At 53.1% G+C, this 17,247-nt stretch overlaps 1 protein-coding gene across 1 annotated transcript in view; it reads left to right on the top strand.

Annotated features, from left to right (window-relative positions):
• The first annotated feature begins 488 nt into the window (after positions 1-488).
• The window catches only part of ZNF598 (zinc finger protein 598, E3 ubiquitin ligase), a 181,614-nt gene continuing 164,855 nt past the window's right edge, over positions 489-17,247 (top strand). Inside the window, exons 1-12 of the mRNA XM_054271076.1 lie at positions 489-737; positions 1,869-1,981; positions 3,162-3,291; positions 4,554-4,765; positions 5,972-6,189; positions 7,548-7,665; positions 8,671-8,855; positions 9,182-9,254; positions 9,639-10,384; positions 11,349-11,484; positions 12,242-12,386; positions 12,497-14,364. Coding sequence (XP_054127051.1) covers positions 489-737; positions 1,869-1,981; positions 3,162-3,291; positions 4,554-4,765; positions 5,972-6,189; positions 7,548-7,665; positions 8,671-8,855; positions 9,182-9,254; positions 9,639-10,384; positions 11,349-11,484; positions 12,242-12,386; positions 12,497-12,844 — 2,673 coding nt within the window. The 3' untranslated portion in view covers positions 12,845-14,364. The remainder of the gene's footprint in view (positions 738-1,868; positions 1,982-3,161; positions 3,292-4,553; positions 4,766-5,971; positions 6,190-7,547; positions 7,666-8,670; positions 8,856-9,181; positions 9,255-9,638; positions 10,385-11,348; positions 11,485-12,241; positions 12,387-12,496; positions 14,365-17,247) is intronic.

Genomic DNA, 17,247 nt, shown 5'->3' with positions numbered 1-17,247 from the left:
GCTGGCGATCTGATGAATCCATGGAGGATCTGCTGGCACCCCAGAGGAGGCGTTTGATCTGGGAAAATCCCACATCCATCGGCAGCGGGGCACGGCAGCGGGCTCAGGGCCCCGTGTCACCACAGACTGAGGTGGCAGGAGCGGCCCTGGGTCCCTCAGACTGAAGTGCAGAGTCCGAGTCCCCATGTCCCCACAGCCAGGAGGGAGCTGGAGACCGCAAACGTGTCCGGGATCGCCGACCGCGTCCGGGGTCCTCCTCCGCCTCAGAGCCACGACCGAGACGGAACCAGAGCGGCGCAGCCGGGGCCGCTCCGCCCCGCGCATCTCTATGGTCACCGCGCTGCGTCTCTATGGCCGGCCGCTGGAGGACCGCGCGGTGACATCAGTATGACAGCGCTGTGGCCCTGGGGGGGAATCAGTTCCGGCAGCGCGGCGGCGCTCTGGGCGGAGCTCTATGGCCGGTGAGTGCTGTGTGAGCGTGCGTCTCTATGGTGGGGCGGCGCTCTAGCCCGCCCTCAGTGGTGCGGGCGGGGCGGCGCGGGGCCGAGGCCGCCATGGCCGCCATGGCCGGCGCGGGGCCGGGCCCGGCGGAGGGGCCGTGCGTGCTGTGCTGCGGGGAGCTGGACGTGGTGGCCCTGGGCCGCTGCGAGCACCCCATCTGCTACCGCTGCTCCGTGCGGATGCGGGCGCTCTGCGGCGTCCGGTACTGCGCCGTGTGCCGGGAGGAGCTGCGGCAGGTGAGGCCGGGCCCGGGGCTGGGGCTGAGGCTGGGGCTGGGGCTGGGGCTGGGGCTGGGGGGGCCGCGGGCCGGGCGGGGCAGCTCCGGGCAGGGCCGCACCGGGAATGGGCCGGGTGGGACCGACGGGGACGGAGCGCCCGGGTTATCCGCCCTCTGCCCCGCTCCCGGGGGTGCCGCCGCCGCCTGGGCCAGTGGGAAACAAAACGTGGAGAAAATGGAGTTAGAGCGAATGTTTATGGTGTGAAGTCAGCAGGGCTCGCCCTGGCAGCACAGAATGGAGCCTTTGCTCCCTGCTCCAGGAGGCTGCAGCTCTTAGGGGGTATCATGGAATCGTAAAGTCCTGGAATGGTTTGGAATGCAAGGGACCTAAAGCCCATCCAGGGCCATGGCAGGGACACCTCTCACTGTCCCAGGCTGCTCCAAGCCCTGTCCAGCCTGGCCTTGGGCACTGCCAGGGATCCAGGGACAGCCACAGCTGCTCTGGGAATCTACTTCTAGATTTCTGATGCAGCTTTTGCTGTAAGAACTGAAATTCCTTGCTGTATTTATGTCTCAGCCTGTCTGGGCTGGGGCTGGTGACTCCAGCAGCAGTTCCCAGGCTGGCAGTGTGTGCTGCAGGTGGGAGCTGCAGCGCTCCGAGCCGGGGGGGCAGCTGGGAGCGAGGAGATGCCCTGAGAGGGGTGTGCGGTACAGGTGATTCGGGAGGTGCTCTGTGTTTAGCTCCTCGCTTTCCTGGGAGTTAAGGGAGCACGAAGCGGTGCTTTCCCTGCCAGCCTTAGACACTGAGTCACCTGGGAACTCCCGGTGCCCGTGCGATGCCCAGGGAGGAGCCGGGGGCAGGGCTCCTGGCGGGCATTGGCTGTGGCAGGGGCTGTGCTGGTGCGGGATATTTACTCTGCCAACAGCTGTGCGAGCAAAACACACCAGGAGCGTTTCCTAACCCCGTTCAAACTCCACAGGCCACGCTGCGCCAATCCCTGGCGGGTTGATAAGGTGTCCCGTGGCCCTGCTGGCAGCAGGGGACAGTGCCCGAGGGAGGTGACAGCTGAGGCTGGCACAGGGCTGCGGGCACGGGCAGCTCCCCGAGGCCGTGCCTGCTGCAATGCCCGCCCCGGTGCTGTTCCCACAGGTGGTGTTCGGGAGGAAGCTGCCGTCCTTCTCCTCCATTGCCCTGCAGCAGCTGCAGCATGAGAAGAAATACGACATTTACTTCATGGATGCCGAGGTGTACGCGCTGTACAGGTGAATGTCCCCGCAGCGTCTCCAGCACGTGGTGGCGCACGGGACGTGGCAGGAAGTGCCTGCGGGAGGGCGGGGTGCCCTGCTCGGCTCTCCTGGCATTTGGGCAGCTCTGAGTCACCTGTGCAGGTGTGCTTGGCGTGGTGACAGCTGGAGCAGGCACTGAGCACTCAGCAGCTCCCGGGGCTGCAGTGTTGGATTCCCCAGCACAACGCCTTTGCTCTCTCGATAAAAATCCCTTTTGGCATCTTTAACAGCAGCAGAATTGCTGAAAACCTTCCCATTCCTTGTGTGGCTGCTGTGGAAATTGATAAAGACTTAATTACTGTTGTAATTGTAATTACTGCTGTGCTGAATAAGGACTAACCAAACCAAGGTGTGCCAAGTATTGCATGAAGAGTAACAATGTCCTCGCACAAAGATCTTAATTCTGAATGGGAGGGAAAAAAGGTGAAGTGAAAAAACCAGTGCAGAATAAAAACGTGGCATTAGCATCGTGTTCTACAGATGTTTTTCATAACAATCCTAATTGGGAGGGCTTGAGATAATGGAAAGAAGAGTGTAAAAGATGCATACAGGCAGTGGAGCTTTTTCCTTGGAGAACTGGGCATTATATTCACCCTGATTTGGGCTGAGAATGTAACTTTGGGACATTTACAGTTTTGCATGGCTCGATGTTTGTGGGAATGAGGGAGTGGGAGTTCTCCCAGTGAGACCAGTGCTCAGCTCTTCTTGGGAGCCACTGTGTGGTGGGGTTTTGAGTGGGGATTTTTCCTCCTTTACTAATACAATTCTTTAATTTCAATTTGCCTCTCCCCACTGTATTCTTCAGTTTCTGACAGTGGGAAGTGTACTGGAATTGGATGTGACCCATCAGGGGAAGGGTTTGTTTCAGTTTACTCAGTTTTGCAGTGAGTTCCTGCTGTGGTTCCTGCTCCATGGCTGCTCAGCTCTGCTCCAGCAGTTGGAACCTCGGCGTAGTTTGGTTCCATCCTGTTCCTGCCATCCAGCAGAATTCTTGCCATAAGCAAATCTTGCAGTAAGCAGGTCACAACCCTCCCTGCAGATTGCAGGGGCAGCCTTAAAGCTGGAGATGCCAGGGATGGAACATTTGTGTTTTGCTCAAGGTGTGGGGGTGCTGAGAGGGAGTTGGGTCATTTTTGGAATCTCTCTCATCCCTCAGGAAGCTGCTGCAGCACGAGTGCCCCTTGTGCCCGGATGCAAAGCCCTTCAACACCTTTGCAGATCTGGAGCAGCACATGAGGAAGCAGCACGAGCTCTTCTGCTGCAAACTCTGTGTTAAACACCTAAAGGTGAGCTGGCCCTCTGCTTGGATGTGTGGGAAGGAGGGAGTTTCCCTCCATGACCTCCAGGAGTTCCTAGGAAGTGGGAAGGCAGAACAGCAAGGATTTATTTAAGTTCCCTCTTCCTGCAGTGAGGCCAGTTGCTTTATTTTAAGCCTTTCTTCTTCCATAAACTGATTAATGAAGAGGGCCTGGAGGTTCTCCAGGTTTTAAATTAAACCCCACGGTGGTGGTGCCACAGTTGGTTTGTGCCAGGTGAACTGGAGTTTGCTGCCAAAAGGGATGGGATCCAGGAGCGAACAGGTTGACCTAAATGAACCCTAATAAGTTTGGGAACTGAGCTGAGTCTTTCCTGTGGTCTTGGAATTCCTGGAGCTGATTGAAGGGAAGTGGGAAACGAGGGCAGAACTTCCTTTGGTTTCTGGTGTCCTTTGAGCTCTGGTGAGGTGCTTCATGCCCAGGGTTCCCTCAGCACTGAGGGAACTTGTTTGCCATTTTCTCTCACAAACAATATTAAAACTGTTGCTTTTTTAATTTCAGAATACTGTAGAGATTTTTATTTCAAAGAAAAAAGTCCCATCTTACTCATACTCACTGAAAAGAAACTTTTAAATTTGTGAAAGCTTCAGTCCATCAAAGCCAAAAAAATCTTTTCCCAGAGCAATTTCCCAGTCCTTACCTAGGCCAGAAATAAAGGATATTTTGTTCTCAAGGCTGGGTTGATCTTTTTGGCATCTCCAGAACCCTTTCTACCAAAACAGCTCACAAGGCAGTGGGGACAGAGGGCTGGCTTGTGATATAGGAGTTGTTCACTGAAGTGGATCCTCTGTGTGCAGCCATTTGGGGTGGTTACTGTGAGAGGGAAATAAAACTGCTCCCTTGGGGTTTCTAAATTTGAAAATGCAAAATAGCGTTTGTTGATAAATACACAGTTAGGCTCTTTCCACTCCAAAGGTTATAATTTAAACTCATTACAGCATAGAAAGATTCCAAAGGGAAAAAAGTGAATTAAATTCATTCCCAGTGTTCAGAGAAATGCAAGTTAGATTTAATTTGAATCCATGAGTTAAATTTTACTTCCTGACCACCAAAAATTTTAGTTGTTGATGGTCAAACTGCATCTTTTTGAAGCAAATCTTCCACTTCTACAGATGGAGAAGTTGGACACAGCCTGGCTTGTTCTGTTTGGCTCTGTGTCCATAGGAAACAGTACAAATCTATGAATGCAAATCTGTAAATACCAATGCATTAACACAATCCCTGCCCTCCAGATCTTCACCTACGAGAGGAAATGGTACTCCAGGAAGGACCTGGCCCGGCACCGGATCCACGGGGACCCCGATGACACCTCCCACCGGGGCCACCCCCTCTGCAAGTTCTGCGACGAGCGCTACCTGGACAACGACGAGCTGCTGAAACACCTGCGCAGGGACCACTACTTCTGCCACTTCTGTGACTCTGAGGGGGCTCAGGAGTACTACAGGCAAGCAAACATTGCTGATAGGAGTCCTTTTCCCGGCTTAAATTTCATTTTTCTAGCTTAAATTATGAAGTAGAATTCCTTGGGTGTGCTATGAATTTACGGGGTAAGTAGTGTTTGAAAGCAGTGTGGAGGAGTGGCAGCAGGTTAGGTGCAATTCTGTAAACAAGTAGCCAAAATATTCACTTTGAGTCTAGTTCATGCTTTAAAATTTTCTTCATTAAATAAAGTTAATTTTGCAGCCTGACAGGAACTGTCTGGTGTGTTCCCTCTAATGGGGGACAGGATGAGAGGAAGTGTTAAGTTGCACCAGGGGAAGTTTAGATTGGATATTGGGAAAAATTCCTTCATGGAAAGGGTTGTCAGGCACTGGAAGAGGTTAGCCAGGGAAATAGTTGGAGTCTCCATCCCTGGAAATGTTTAAAACCATGTGGATGTGGCACCTGGGGACATGAATTAGTGGTGAGCATGGTGGTGGTGCTGGCTGATGGTCTTAAAGGCCTTTTCCAACCTTAATTCCGTGATTCCTTGATCCTGCTGCTCCAAGGCTTGTTTGCAAGGGGAATAGAGGCAACTTTTTTGTTTTATGCACAGCTGGATGTGCTGAGCATCTGTGGGTTTGGGTTAACACCTGGATCATATGTTGGCTATACAGAAACAGGGTCAGCTGAAAAACATCCCTGGGATAAGGACAAAAGAACCACCAGGGCTTCTCCTCACCTCCCCTTGATGCCTTGAGAGGCTGCCTGGAACAGAGGCTGAGCAGAGTTAAAAGAATAAAGCAGGGATTTATTAAAAAGCCTCAGAGGATTCACCTTGTGCAGTGCAAGGGCCTGGCTGTGGCTACACCCAAGATGGACAACGGGTCAGGAGTTTTCACACTTTTATAAGTTTTGGTCCATTTCCATATTGGGGTTCATTGTCCAATTCCAGCTCAGGTTGTGCAGTCCCACCCTCCCAGACTGCTCTCCTCCATTCCCTGTTGGTTGCACTTTTTGGGCTGGAGCTGCAGCGGTGTCCTTGGTTCTGGGGCTGGACAAGGATTGTTCTGTGTGCCTGAGCTGTGAGGAGAGCTGCTGACACTTTCTGTGGAGTTCAGAGCTATGTACCAATGCAGGGAATTCCCAAGAATCTGGGAAGTGGGAGAGCTCAACCTGAAGGAATGACCTTCAGAGTGGGAAGGCTCAGCTCTGTGCTTTCCCTCCGCAGTGACTATGAGTACCTGCGGGAGCACTTCAGGGAGAAGCACTTCCTGTGCGAGGAGGGCCGCTGCAGCACGGAGCAGTTCACGCACGCCTTCCGCACCGAGATCGACTACAAGGCCCACAAGAGCGCCTGCCACAGCAAGAGCCGCGCCGAGGCGCGCCAGAACCGCCACATCGACCTGCAGTTCACCTACGCGCCCCGGCACCCGCGCAGGACCGACGGTCAGCGGGGCTGAGGGGCAGGATGGGCAGGATTGACGGTCAGCGGGGCTGAGGGGCAGGATGGGCAGGACCGACGGTCAGCTGGGCTGAGGGGCAGGATGGGCAGGACCGACGGTCAGCGGGGCTGAGGGGCAGGATGGGCAGGATTGACGGTCAGCTGGGCTGAGGGACAGGGAGGGGCAGGACCGACGGTCAGCGGGGCTGAGGGGCAGGATGGGCAGGATTGACGGTCAGCGGGGCTGAGGGGCAGGATGGGCAGGATTGACGGTCAGCTGGGCTGAGGGACAGGGAGGGGCAGGACCGACGGTCAGCGGGGCTGAGGGGCAGGATGGGCAGGATTGACGGTCAGCGGGGCTGAGGGGCAGGATGGGCAGGATTGACGGTCAGCGGGGCTGAGGGACAGGGAGGGGCAGGATTGACGGTCAGCTGGGCTGAGGGGCAGGGTGGGCAGGATTGACGGTCAGCTGGGCTGAGGGGCAGGATGGGCAGGATTGACGGTCAGCGGGGCTGAGGGGCAGGGAGGGGCAGGACCGATGGTCACCTGGGCTGAGGGACAGGGACAGGCACCCCACCAGGATGGGCAGGGCAGGGATGGGCACCCCACCGGCGTGGGCAGGCACAGCCGCAGCTGCTCCGGCTCTGGAAGCACCCTGGACAGGGCTTGGAGCAACCTGGACTGGTGGAAGGTGTCCTTGCTCTGGAGCAAGGTGTTCTTTAAGGTCCTTCCACCAACCAAACCAATCTATGGGTCTCATTCTCTAAGAACACCCAGTGAATATTTCATGGGAGTGAAGATTCTTCCCAAAGAAGGTAGACAAGCCCCAGACAGCACCAAGAGCTTGTAGACTTTGAGAAGGCCTCTCCAGCCTGAGAGGTTACAGAGTCTGAGAAGGCCTCTCCAACCTCAGAGGTTGCAGAGTTTGAGAAGGTCTCTCCAGCTGAGAGGTTGCAGAGTTTGAGAAGGTCTCTCCAGCTGAGAGGTTGCAGAGTTTGAAGCCTCTCCAATCTGAGAGGTTGCAAAGTTTGAGGCCTTTCCAACCTGAGAGGTTGCAGAGTTTGAGGATAACCAGAACTTGCCCAGACAAAGCTCTCTGATGTAGTTTTAGAGCTGGCCTTGCTTTGAGTAAAGGGCTGGAGCAGGTGATATCCAGGCATCCCTTCCTGCCTGAATTGTTGTAGGATTTTTCCCTGTGTACAAGTTTAATGAGGACAGGTAATTTTAGGAGAACTGCTGACTTGGTCATTAGAAAGAAATGAAGATAATTTATTTGTACCAGTATATTTTTGCATATTTCAAGCACAGTGTGATGCCCACACTAGAGAAATAACAGAGTGATCATCCTTCCCCTCTGTTTTAGGTGTTGTAGGTGGAGATGACTACGAGGAGGTTGACAGGTTCAACAGGCAAGGGAGGGCGAGCAGGTTGAGCAGCCGAGGCAGCCAGCAGAACAGGAGAGGCAGCTGGAGGTACAAGAGGTGAGTAGCACAACCTTGTGGGGAGTTTTACTCCAGTTTAGTCTTGGCTTTTATTTACCAATTCACAATATTTTGGTAGATTAGAAGGAAGGAAGTGATACAAAATTTGGAAGCCTCTCTGGTGAATCCTTAGCTGACAGCTTCCAGTCCAAGCCTGTGTCCTGGCTACATGCTTGGTCATCACGGAATTATTTTGTGTGAGGTTTCAGCTCAAGAAGCAAACCATGTAACCCTCAACTTTTGGGTCAAATAAACTCAGAACCTTGAATTAATTCCAGCAGCTGTTTTTATGCAGACTTCTCTAAAGAGGATTTTCTGAAGTAGGTGGCAAGTCTGTGCAGGTTTAATGGAGTTTTTGGTCTGGGTAGTCATGAAATTCCTGTTCTAAGGACCATGCTTTTCATTGAACTAACAGATCTCTGTGTGACCAGACTGAGTGCTTTGGAAAAGGAAGAGGGTTAAGTATTGAAATGAAAAACTTTGCATTTCTATGTCTCTTCATCCACACCAGACCCGAGTGCTTTTTACATCCTGCACATCTTATTTTCTTCTTTTTCTGGCTGGACAGACAGCTGGTTCATTACTGGTGATTCCACTGGGGAAAAAACTCCATCCCAAAGCACTCCTCGGTTGGTGTCACATGTGGGTCGTGCATCTGTTGAGAGTTCATGCCCAGGAGTTCCTGTGGCCTCCAAGAATGATTCCATACATTTGGAAATGAATGGGAGGGACAGGTGCCCCCTGCATCCCTGGTACTGTCTCTCTGAGTTCAGCCCGGTTTCTTCTGGCCTGGATTGTTATTCTCACACACGGAACTTGGAAATCCAGGGGGAAATGTTGCCTGGCTGGGGTGGATTGGAGTGGTGGGGCTGGTTTGGGTTTCTCAGCAGGTGGCAGCACGAGATCAGGGATGTCACCAGAGCTGGCACCGCAGAGGTGACACTGCAGTGAGGCAGTGCTCCGTGATCCTTGCTGTTTGACCAAGGAGTCTGCCCTGTCCTGCAGGGAGGAAGAAGACAGGGATGTTGCAGCAGCAGTCAGAGCATCTGTGGCAGCCAAACGGCAGGAGGAGAAGAAGAGGGTGGAGGACAAGGAGGAAGGCAGCAGCAGCAGGGGGAGAAAGGAGGATTTGAGGGATCCCGACGTGCTCGGCTCCAAACGTGTGCCAAAGTCTTCAAATGATGTCACAGGTGAGTGTTGGACAGGTCCTGCAGCTGCAGGGCATCTCAGTGTCTGGAAGGTTCCCTCAGAAAGTTCTGCCTTAGCCATGTTTTACTCATTTAAAGTATCATGGATTTCCTGAATGCCACAACATAATGGGCAGCACAGTTAATTGAAGGAAATAGTGATGCATGGATTGAAATTGTTCTTCTGGAATGTCAGTTAATGACATCACCAGCTGCTGAAAATAGGCCTTGGTGGTGCTGCAGTCATGGCCATTGATAGCCCCTGCTCTGGAATGAATGGGTTTGGGTTGAAAACAATGTCTTTGCTCTTTCTGTCCCCATTCCAAAAGAAGCAGCTGCTAACGGAGTGCTCAGCCAGGAGGACTTTCCAGCAATCGGCTCTGCTGCAGGACCTCTCCCAGGGTGAGTCTGCAGGGCTGCAGCAGGGGCAAAGCACGTTTAGAAGCTGATTAATGTGTTCTGCATTTCTGGGGAAAATAATTTTCCAGATCATTTGATCCCTCCAAGGTTTCCCCTGCCCTGTCCCCTCCTGCCTGGAGCTGTTTCTGTGCTGCTCACCAGCATGAGCAGCATCAGCTCCTGGCTTGATCTTAGAATCATGGAATAGAATCATGGAATAGAATCATGGAATATCCTCAGCTGGAAGGGACCCCTGAGGATCATCTAGTCCAACTCCTGTTGTGTCACTCTAAGTGACAGTCTGAGGGGGAGTGGAGAGCTGTGGGTTTGTGCTGTCCCTTGGGGTTCTGCTGCCTCAGTAACTCCAATCCTCTCCCTTCCCCACAGCTCTGCCCAGCCAGCTCTGGTTAAGCTTAAAGAAGAAGATTTCCCAAGCTTATCCTCCTCTGCAGCTCCCACCATCTCATCAGGGATGTCTCTGATGTACACAGCCACTGCCAGGAAAGCAGCCTTCCAGGAGGAGGATTTCCCAGCCCTGGTGTCCAAAGTGAAGCCCACCAATAGGACAGTAACTCACATCACATCTGCGTGGAACAATGGTTCCAGTAAAAACGTAGTCAAAGCCATGTGCAACCCCTGTGTCAACCAGCCAGCCAAAAAACCATCCTTGAACACCTCCAAAGGAAATAAGAAGAGCAATAAACTCTGTGAATCGGACGACGAGGATGGCAGCGGTGGCCTGACCACCCAGGAGATCCGCAACACCCCGACCATGTTCGACGTCTCGTCCTTGCTGGCAGCTTCTACCTCACAAACTTTTACAAAAGTGGGCAAGAAGAAGAAGATGGGGGTTGAGAAGCAGAGCCCATCGTCCCCACGCCCGCCCCAGGAGCCACCGTTGCCCAGGCCAGGCACAGAGAAGCCCCCGGAGGCCGAGCAGCCCTGCAGGGCCTTCCCTGCTGCCCACGGCCCCCTCGTCAACGGGCACTCGGAGAAACCATCAGCTGGCTGTGCTGCACCCAAAGAGCCCCCCGGCCTTAAAAAGCCCCCAGGGACTAACAAATGCCCTTTACCTCAGGAAGACTTCCCAGCTCTTGGGAGCTCAGGATCAGCCAGGATGCCCCCACCACCAGGTGAGCAGGGAATGAAGCTCAGAGTCGTGGAATGGTTTGGGTGGGAAGGATCTTAAAGATGATCTCATTCCACTCCCTGCTGTGGGCAGGGGCACTTTACACTAGACCAGGTTGTTCCAGGCTGGCCTTGGACACTTCCAGGGATGGGGAAGCACTGCTGAGCACGGCCAGCTTTGCTTGGGGAGAGCCCAGAGAACTCATGGATGTGTTGCGTCAACTCCTGGCTCTTGTGTGGTTCTGCCACCAGCTGCCAGGTAGAGGCAGCCTGGGTGTCACAGGAGGGCTGGAATGTCCTCTGGGACTCACCTCTGCCCCACAGCTGGAGCTGTTTGCTCTCTGGGGGTGGCTCCTGGGTGTAGAGCTGGTTTTTCCCTGTCCCCAGGGCTGACACGTCCGTGTGTTGTGCTCCAAGATCTGCCTTGGAAGCCGCTGCAGGCAAAGGGAATCTGCCTGTGTCCTGTCCCTGCTGGCACTTGTCACTTCACATCCTCCTGTGCTGGCAGAGGTTTCCTGCCATGCTTTTAGCCATGACCTTGTGAAGGCGGGGAGACAGGAACAAAGGTGACCTGGAGTGGTTTTCATGGCAGTGGGATTGCATCGGGAGGCGCCAGCACCGCTGTTTGTGCAGCCCCTGCTGGGAGAGGCCAGGCTGGGTCTGCTGCCTCCTCCTGTGGTTTGTGTTCACTTTAATAATGCAAAAGTGTTTCTCATTGTGGCTTGGAGTGGGCTTTCAAAATTATTTTCCATTGAGAAGGTAAATGAATAATTAAAGCACTTTCTCTGTAGAGGAACATCAGCCACTCTCAAGTGCTTCTTGAAGATTTTTTTTAGGTTTTCTCCAATATAGTGATGTCTGCACTGCAAACTCTGCTTGGTGCTTCTGCAGAGTGTGTCAGGCTCTGGTGTGGGTTTTAGCCAGGGGTCTGTGGGTGCTCTAATTCCTGTCTCTCCCTGCTTCCCTCAGGCTTTAACTCCGTGGTGCTGTTGAAGAACCCTCCTCCGCCTCCGGGCCTGTCGGTGCCTGTCAGCAAACCCCCCCCGGGCTTCGCTGTCATCCCATCCTCCACCATCTCTGAACCCGTCACTACAGCTCTGAAAGAGTGAGTCAGGGGCCTGCCAGGGGCTGTGGGACACCTCACACTCCCTGGTGTCACAGGGCTTCAAAGAGCACACGGGGGTGACTCTAAGGGATCAGCCAGGGAAGGTTCCCATTGGGAAGTCCCAGGGTGCTTTGGGTTGGATTCAGGAGAATTGCATTAAACAGCCCTGTGTAGTTACAAGTCTGAGGAACTGCAAACCTGTGCAATGTTTTGGCTGCTCAGACCTTGGTCTGTCCTAAATTTATTTGGGAATCTGCAGTTCCAACATATTCCTTACTTCCCATTGGTTCTGTGGGAGTCCCAGTAGCAAGGTACTGAGGTTTATTCTCCTTGGTGACCATCACTGCTCTGGTCTTTCAGGATCTGCTCTCTGGTTCCTTCTGGGGCAGAAAGAGGAGTTTTTGGGAAAAGGGGAGGGAAAACTTTGTGTCAGTTTCATACAGAACCTGCATTATCTGTTGGTTTATTCACAGTGAGATCTTTGCTTAGGTCTTCTGAGTGCACCCAGCTCACAGAGCAGCTCATCAGGACCACGTTAAACTTGGATTTTAAACATTCTGTTGGTATAAAGCTGGAATCTGATATGGAAATCCCATATTTTATTGTTCTGACAAGACAGCTGTGTGCTGCTTTTGTGTAGCTGGGTGGAGGAAGGATGTGCAGCTGTAAACCAGAACTGCCTTGTGATTTATGTCCCAGGACATCTTTGTGTGACACAAACCAGTGTCAGGGTCACTTCTGGTCTTTTCCAACACAGGCCAAAATCCTGTCATGGATCATACTTGATACCTGAGAACTTCCAGCAGAGGAACATCCAGCTCATACAATCCATTAAAGAATTTCTTCAGAGCGACGAGTCCAAGTTCAATAAATTTAAAACTCATTCTGGGCAGTTCAGGCAGGTGAGTGGCTTCCCAAAGCCTCCCTTTCTGGGAGGCCTGAATTCCAGTGGGATTTTTAATAGATAAATACTAATTTTCCTCTGATTCTTGCCCTTCCCTGTCCCCTGCAGGGGCTGATCTCTGCAGCTCAGTATTACAAAAGCTGCCGGGAGTTGCTGGGGGAAAACTTCAAGAAGATTTTCAAGGAGTTGTTGGTGTTGCTGCCAGACACAGCCAAGCAGCAGGAACTGCTCTCTGCCCACAACGACTTCCGGCTCAAGGAGAAGCAAAGCTCCAACAAACCCAAAAAGAACAAAAAGAACGTTTGGCAGACGGACTCCCCCGCCGACCTCGACTGCTGCATCTGCCCCACGTGCAGGCAGGTGCTGACCCAGCAGGACGTGGTGACCCACAAAGCTTTGCACCTGGAGGATGAGGAGTTCCCCTCGCTGCAGGCGATCAGCAGGATCATCAGCTAGCTCTGCCCAGGGCCAGCAGCCAGGCTCTGGCTGTGGCTGTGCACTTTGGAACGAGGTTTGGCAGTGGCTGGGGGCTGGTGCCCTTGAGGCAGAGAGGAGCAGGTGATTTGGGCAGCCCTCCTGGGCACAGGGGTCAGGGGAATGGGCCAGAGCTCGTCCCCACCCTCTGTCTGAGCTCCCAGATCTGGGCTGGGGTTAGGCTGAGCTGCAGGGGGACAGGCAGGGCTCCTTCCTCCTGGAACATGCAATAGCTGGGAATCCTTTTGGATCTGCAGAATGACAGGGGACTCACTAGGGGAATGAGCTTCTGGTTTGGGGGTTTCTTTCTGGTTTGGGGGTGGGGGAAGTTAAGGATCGCTGAAATGAATGGAGGTGGCTTCCCTTATAACATTCTGATTTTTTTTGTGCTATTTCAGTGAAGATCACACTAGTCAGGGGTAAAAGGTGCAAGAGAGAGTGCTGCTCCCTGGGCTGTGTGACATGGGGAGCTGCACACACTGGGCTGCAGAGTTTCCCTTTCTGCAGAGTCAGTTCTGCTGCTTGGAGAATTGGGCCGATCTGTGCAAGATTTGAAGTTGCCTCTGACTTTTTCTGTAAAGTTCTTTCAAGAAGCTGATTTTGTAGCCCTGCATGTACAGTAACAGCATTAAGGCTTTACTCTCCGTAAAGCACACAGGAATTTTATTTAATGACTGCCATGTTTCTAATTTCTTGGATGTATTACTGGTGGGAGCTCCCAACAGCATCCTGGGACATTAAATGCTGCTGATTACTGACCATGTTTTCTGCAGTGCCTTTAAGTGCATTTATCTGTTTACAGTAGTCTGACACCTGCACCTCCCTGGGTACCACCGGGCTGGCTTGGCTCCTGTTCCTTGGCACCCCCGAATTCCACCCCAGAGGAAGAGGGGGAATCTCTTCCTCCTGTCAAGTGACTCCTCCAGCAGCAGCTCTGAGCTGATGGAGTGCCAGGAGTCCCCCCTGGCTGTAGTTCAGTGTCTGATTCTCTCCCAAATCCAGGTTTAGTTATTTCTAAAGTGTAGGAACAAAGCTCACATTAAGTTATGTAATTTGTAGTGATGAAACACAGCTTTTCTAGCATCATCATTTCTATGGAATCGAGCTCAGAGTATTACCCACGAGCTACTCCTGCCCACAGCCACTCTTCCTTGCCTTACATGTGTTATTTTTGCTTGCTCTCAGGCTGCCAAGTGCTTTGGGTTTCTTTTCTTGAATATTTAAGACTGTTGTGACCAGCTGTGCACGTTGGGTTTGGCCCAGAAGGGGCTGGGGAGGGTGATTTGGGTGCACGAGCCCCTGGCAGTCCCTGATCCTCACTCAGGATCCTGGAGCTGATCCTGGTCCCTGAGGGGGCTGGGTGCTGCCACCACTTCCAGTCAGCAGCTGTCCCCATTTGGTTTGCAAAGTTCAGGGAGTGAAATGTCTTCCCTGCAGGAGCATCTTGTGTCTTCCCTTGGGTTTCAGTTCCTTCTCCATCAGCAGCTCGGAGTTCCCTGGGAGTTCCCTCGAGCTGCTGCATCTCTGGGGCCTGATGTGGCAGTTTCCTTGTTCCTTGTGCTCACCTGATTCAATAAAGTTATTACCAAATCTTTTTTTTTTTTTTTCTATTCATTTTTAGCTCTTTATTGAAAATAAGTTGCAGTTGGTTACACAGACACCGAAAATACAGAATCACAGATTGTTCTCTCAAAAGATATTTTTATATATATAATATATACAAAATTGTAAACATTTTAAACTTATTTCCATACACAGTCCACTTTATACTACACTGCACAGAGGTTAGTGACAACTGCAACTCCTGGAAGCGTCTGCTCGGACAGAGGTATTGGCAAAGAAACTGAACCAGCAGCCCTCAGGTGGGAGCTGTGGAGATTAAAACTCTGAGAGGAGCTGAGGTTTGAATGTGTATTGCAACAAAATCCAGGCAGCTGAACTGGGGCTTCAAGTTGAGGCAGCGAGGGCTGAGCCTCACTGAGGGGGAGAGGGGCTTGTGACAGACATGGGGACAAAATGGGACTGAGAATGGGACCAGGGGGACCAGAGCCACCTCTTGGGGAGGGGTCTGAAATGCGCAGCAGTGTTTATTGAGAGAAATTCCCACTGCGTGGAACAGTGATGGCAATTCCCAGGGAACAGAGGGCAGAGCCAGGAGCCAGCGCTGTGCCAGGGAGGGACAGGACAGCCCTGGGAGGGCCCGATGGGCAGAGAACAAACAGCACTGCTGGGGGTCACCGGTTGTTGTGCATGAATGACCTGATGGGAATCTCATCCCAAGGGCAGTGAGGTCCCAAATGCTGCCCTGGAAAGGAGGGCTTTGCTCTCAGGCTCTGCTCCAGCCCCTGACACACAGCAGGTAATGCAGGGGGAGGATGCTTTTCACTGAACATCACTGAAGCTTCCACCTTTGCTAGGAACAGTTTGAAATGTTGGCAAAAATTCCAAATATTTTAATATGCCTGAATTGCACAGTGCACGATGGGGTTACCTCAGTGCTGAGGAACAGCAGTGCTGTGACAGAGCCTCCTGGAGCAAGGGGATGGGTGGGGCAGAGTGCAGCTCCAGGAAATGCAGAACCCTAGAATTCTGCTCTTTACACCCAAATTTAGAGCTAACGCCGTGCAGAGGCTTTTGGGCTGGGCTGAGCACAGCCGAGCCCTCTGTGAGCTCTGGGGAGAACAGAGGGCTACAAACAGCCTGTGAGGATGGCAGAGCCCTGGCACGCTCAGGACAATCCTGGCACACTTTTGGGACAAATCTGGGACAGCCCTGGCACCCTCCTGGGATGTGGCCTGGGTGGTTACAAGGGGGTGAGTGCTGCTGGAGCACAGCTGGGAGAAAAAGAGGAGAAAAATGGAAAATTGGTGTTCCAGATCCCAGAACCCCCAGCACCCCAGGGTTACTGCAGCCATGGCTCTGGTTCTCCATCCACAGCCCCTTTGGGCTGTGTTTGGTGACAGCGCTCCCTGCACACCCTGATGGGCACACCCAGGGCTGCCACCGGGCACGGTGACACCCAACACTGTGGGGACGCTGTGGGGACACTGGGTGAAGTGTCCACAGCCAGGGAGTTTGGGGCTGTCCCATCCTGCCTGGTGACACGGCCTTGGCACGGCCCATGGGACACCAGCCTGGTGCCATTCCCTGGAAAAACGCTCCAGGTGTGGCTCCTGCCCGTCCCAGTGCCACCCCAGCAGAGGTGCCACCCTGCCCTGCCTGGCATGGGCACTGTGGGTGCAGAGGAGCAGGGCTCGCCTCCCTCCAGGTGCCTGTTGAGTGCTGAGGCTGACAGGTTATTTATTCCCAGCCCTGCTTTTACCAGGGACCAGGTTATTTATTCCCATCTCTGGTTTAACCAGGGACCAGGTTATTTATTCCATCTCTGCTTTTACCAGGGACCAGGTTATTTATTCCCAGCCCTGCTTTTACCAGGGACCAGGTTATTTATTCCATCTCTGCTTTTACCAGGGACCAGGTTATTTATTCCATCTCTGCTTTAATCCAGGAGCATCTCCTGTGCTGCCAGAAGCCCCCCAGCCCTTCCTCCTGCCCTGCCCAGCACAAGGAAAAGGAAACCCTGGGAAGCTGAAAGGAGCCTTGGGAAGCACCAGGAGCGGTGCTGGTGCCATCCCCGTGTCCCTGCTGCTGCTCCAGAGGTCACAGCGCGGTGAGATGTGCGTGTGGGGGCAAAGAAAGGCAATGCAGGCCTGGGGGGGACATTCAGAGCGTGATATATTCAGCAGGGGGCACATGGGACGCGTCCCGCAGGCAGACACAGCTTGAGCTCTGTACGGTTACACGGAAACTCTGCAACAGTTATATCATAGTTAGAAAAAATACACTGTACCCAACGAACATTGTCTCACGTACAATCAATTTAAACATTTAAATTGATTATAATTTTGCTAAAATATTAACACAAGTACTGTTTGTGCTGCTAAAGTTTCAGTGTTCCCTCTAAGGAAAATATTGCTACAGTTCTACCGTACCCTGTATTAAAATCCTCGGGGTTTTTCATTTTCTTTTCTTTCCCAGCAAATCTGACTCCACAAACCCACAAAGATCCCGGAATCCCTCGAGGCTGAGGCTGCTCTGGGCTGGGTGTTCACGGTCAGGCACCTGTGAGGGGCTGGGCACAGCCAGGGCCTGGAGCCAAGGCAAGGAACGCGCCACGGGCAGTGACCTGGGCATGACTGGCTGCTTAATTAGTGCATTTACCTGCTGCTCGTTAATGGGCGCTCTGATCCCAGCAGCAGGACGGCGGTGACCAGGCCCTGTGGCAGGGAGGGGACAGCACAGGGGTGGCTCTTGCTCCTCTCGAGGTCACAAGGCAGTGGTGGCTCTGGAGGAGCCCCCAGGGATGGAGCTGCCACCCCCGGGCT

Source organism: Melozone crissalis, unplaced genomic scaffold, assembly GCF_028551555.1.
Source record: "Melozone crissalis strain CALT ecotype California unplaced genomic scaffold, PUWL_Pcris_2 ptg000012l_1, whole genome shotgun sequence".
In the NCBI taxonomy this organism is placed as follows: domain Eukaryota; kingdom Metazoa; phylum Chordata; class Aves; order Passeriformes; family Passerellidae; genus Melozone; species Melozone crissalis.
This window is presented reverse-complemented; position numbering and strand designations above follow the sequence as displayed.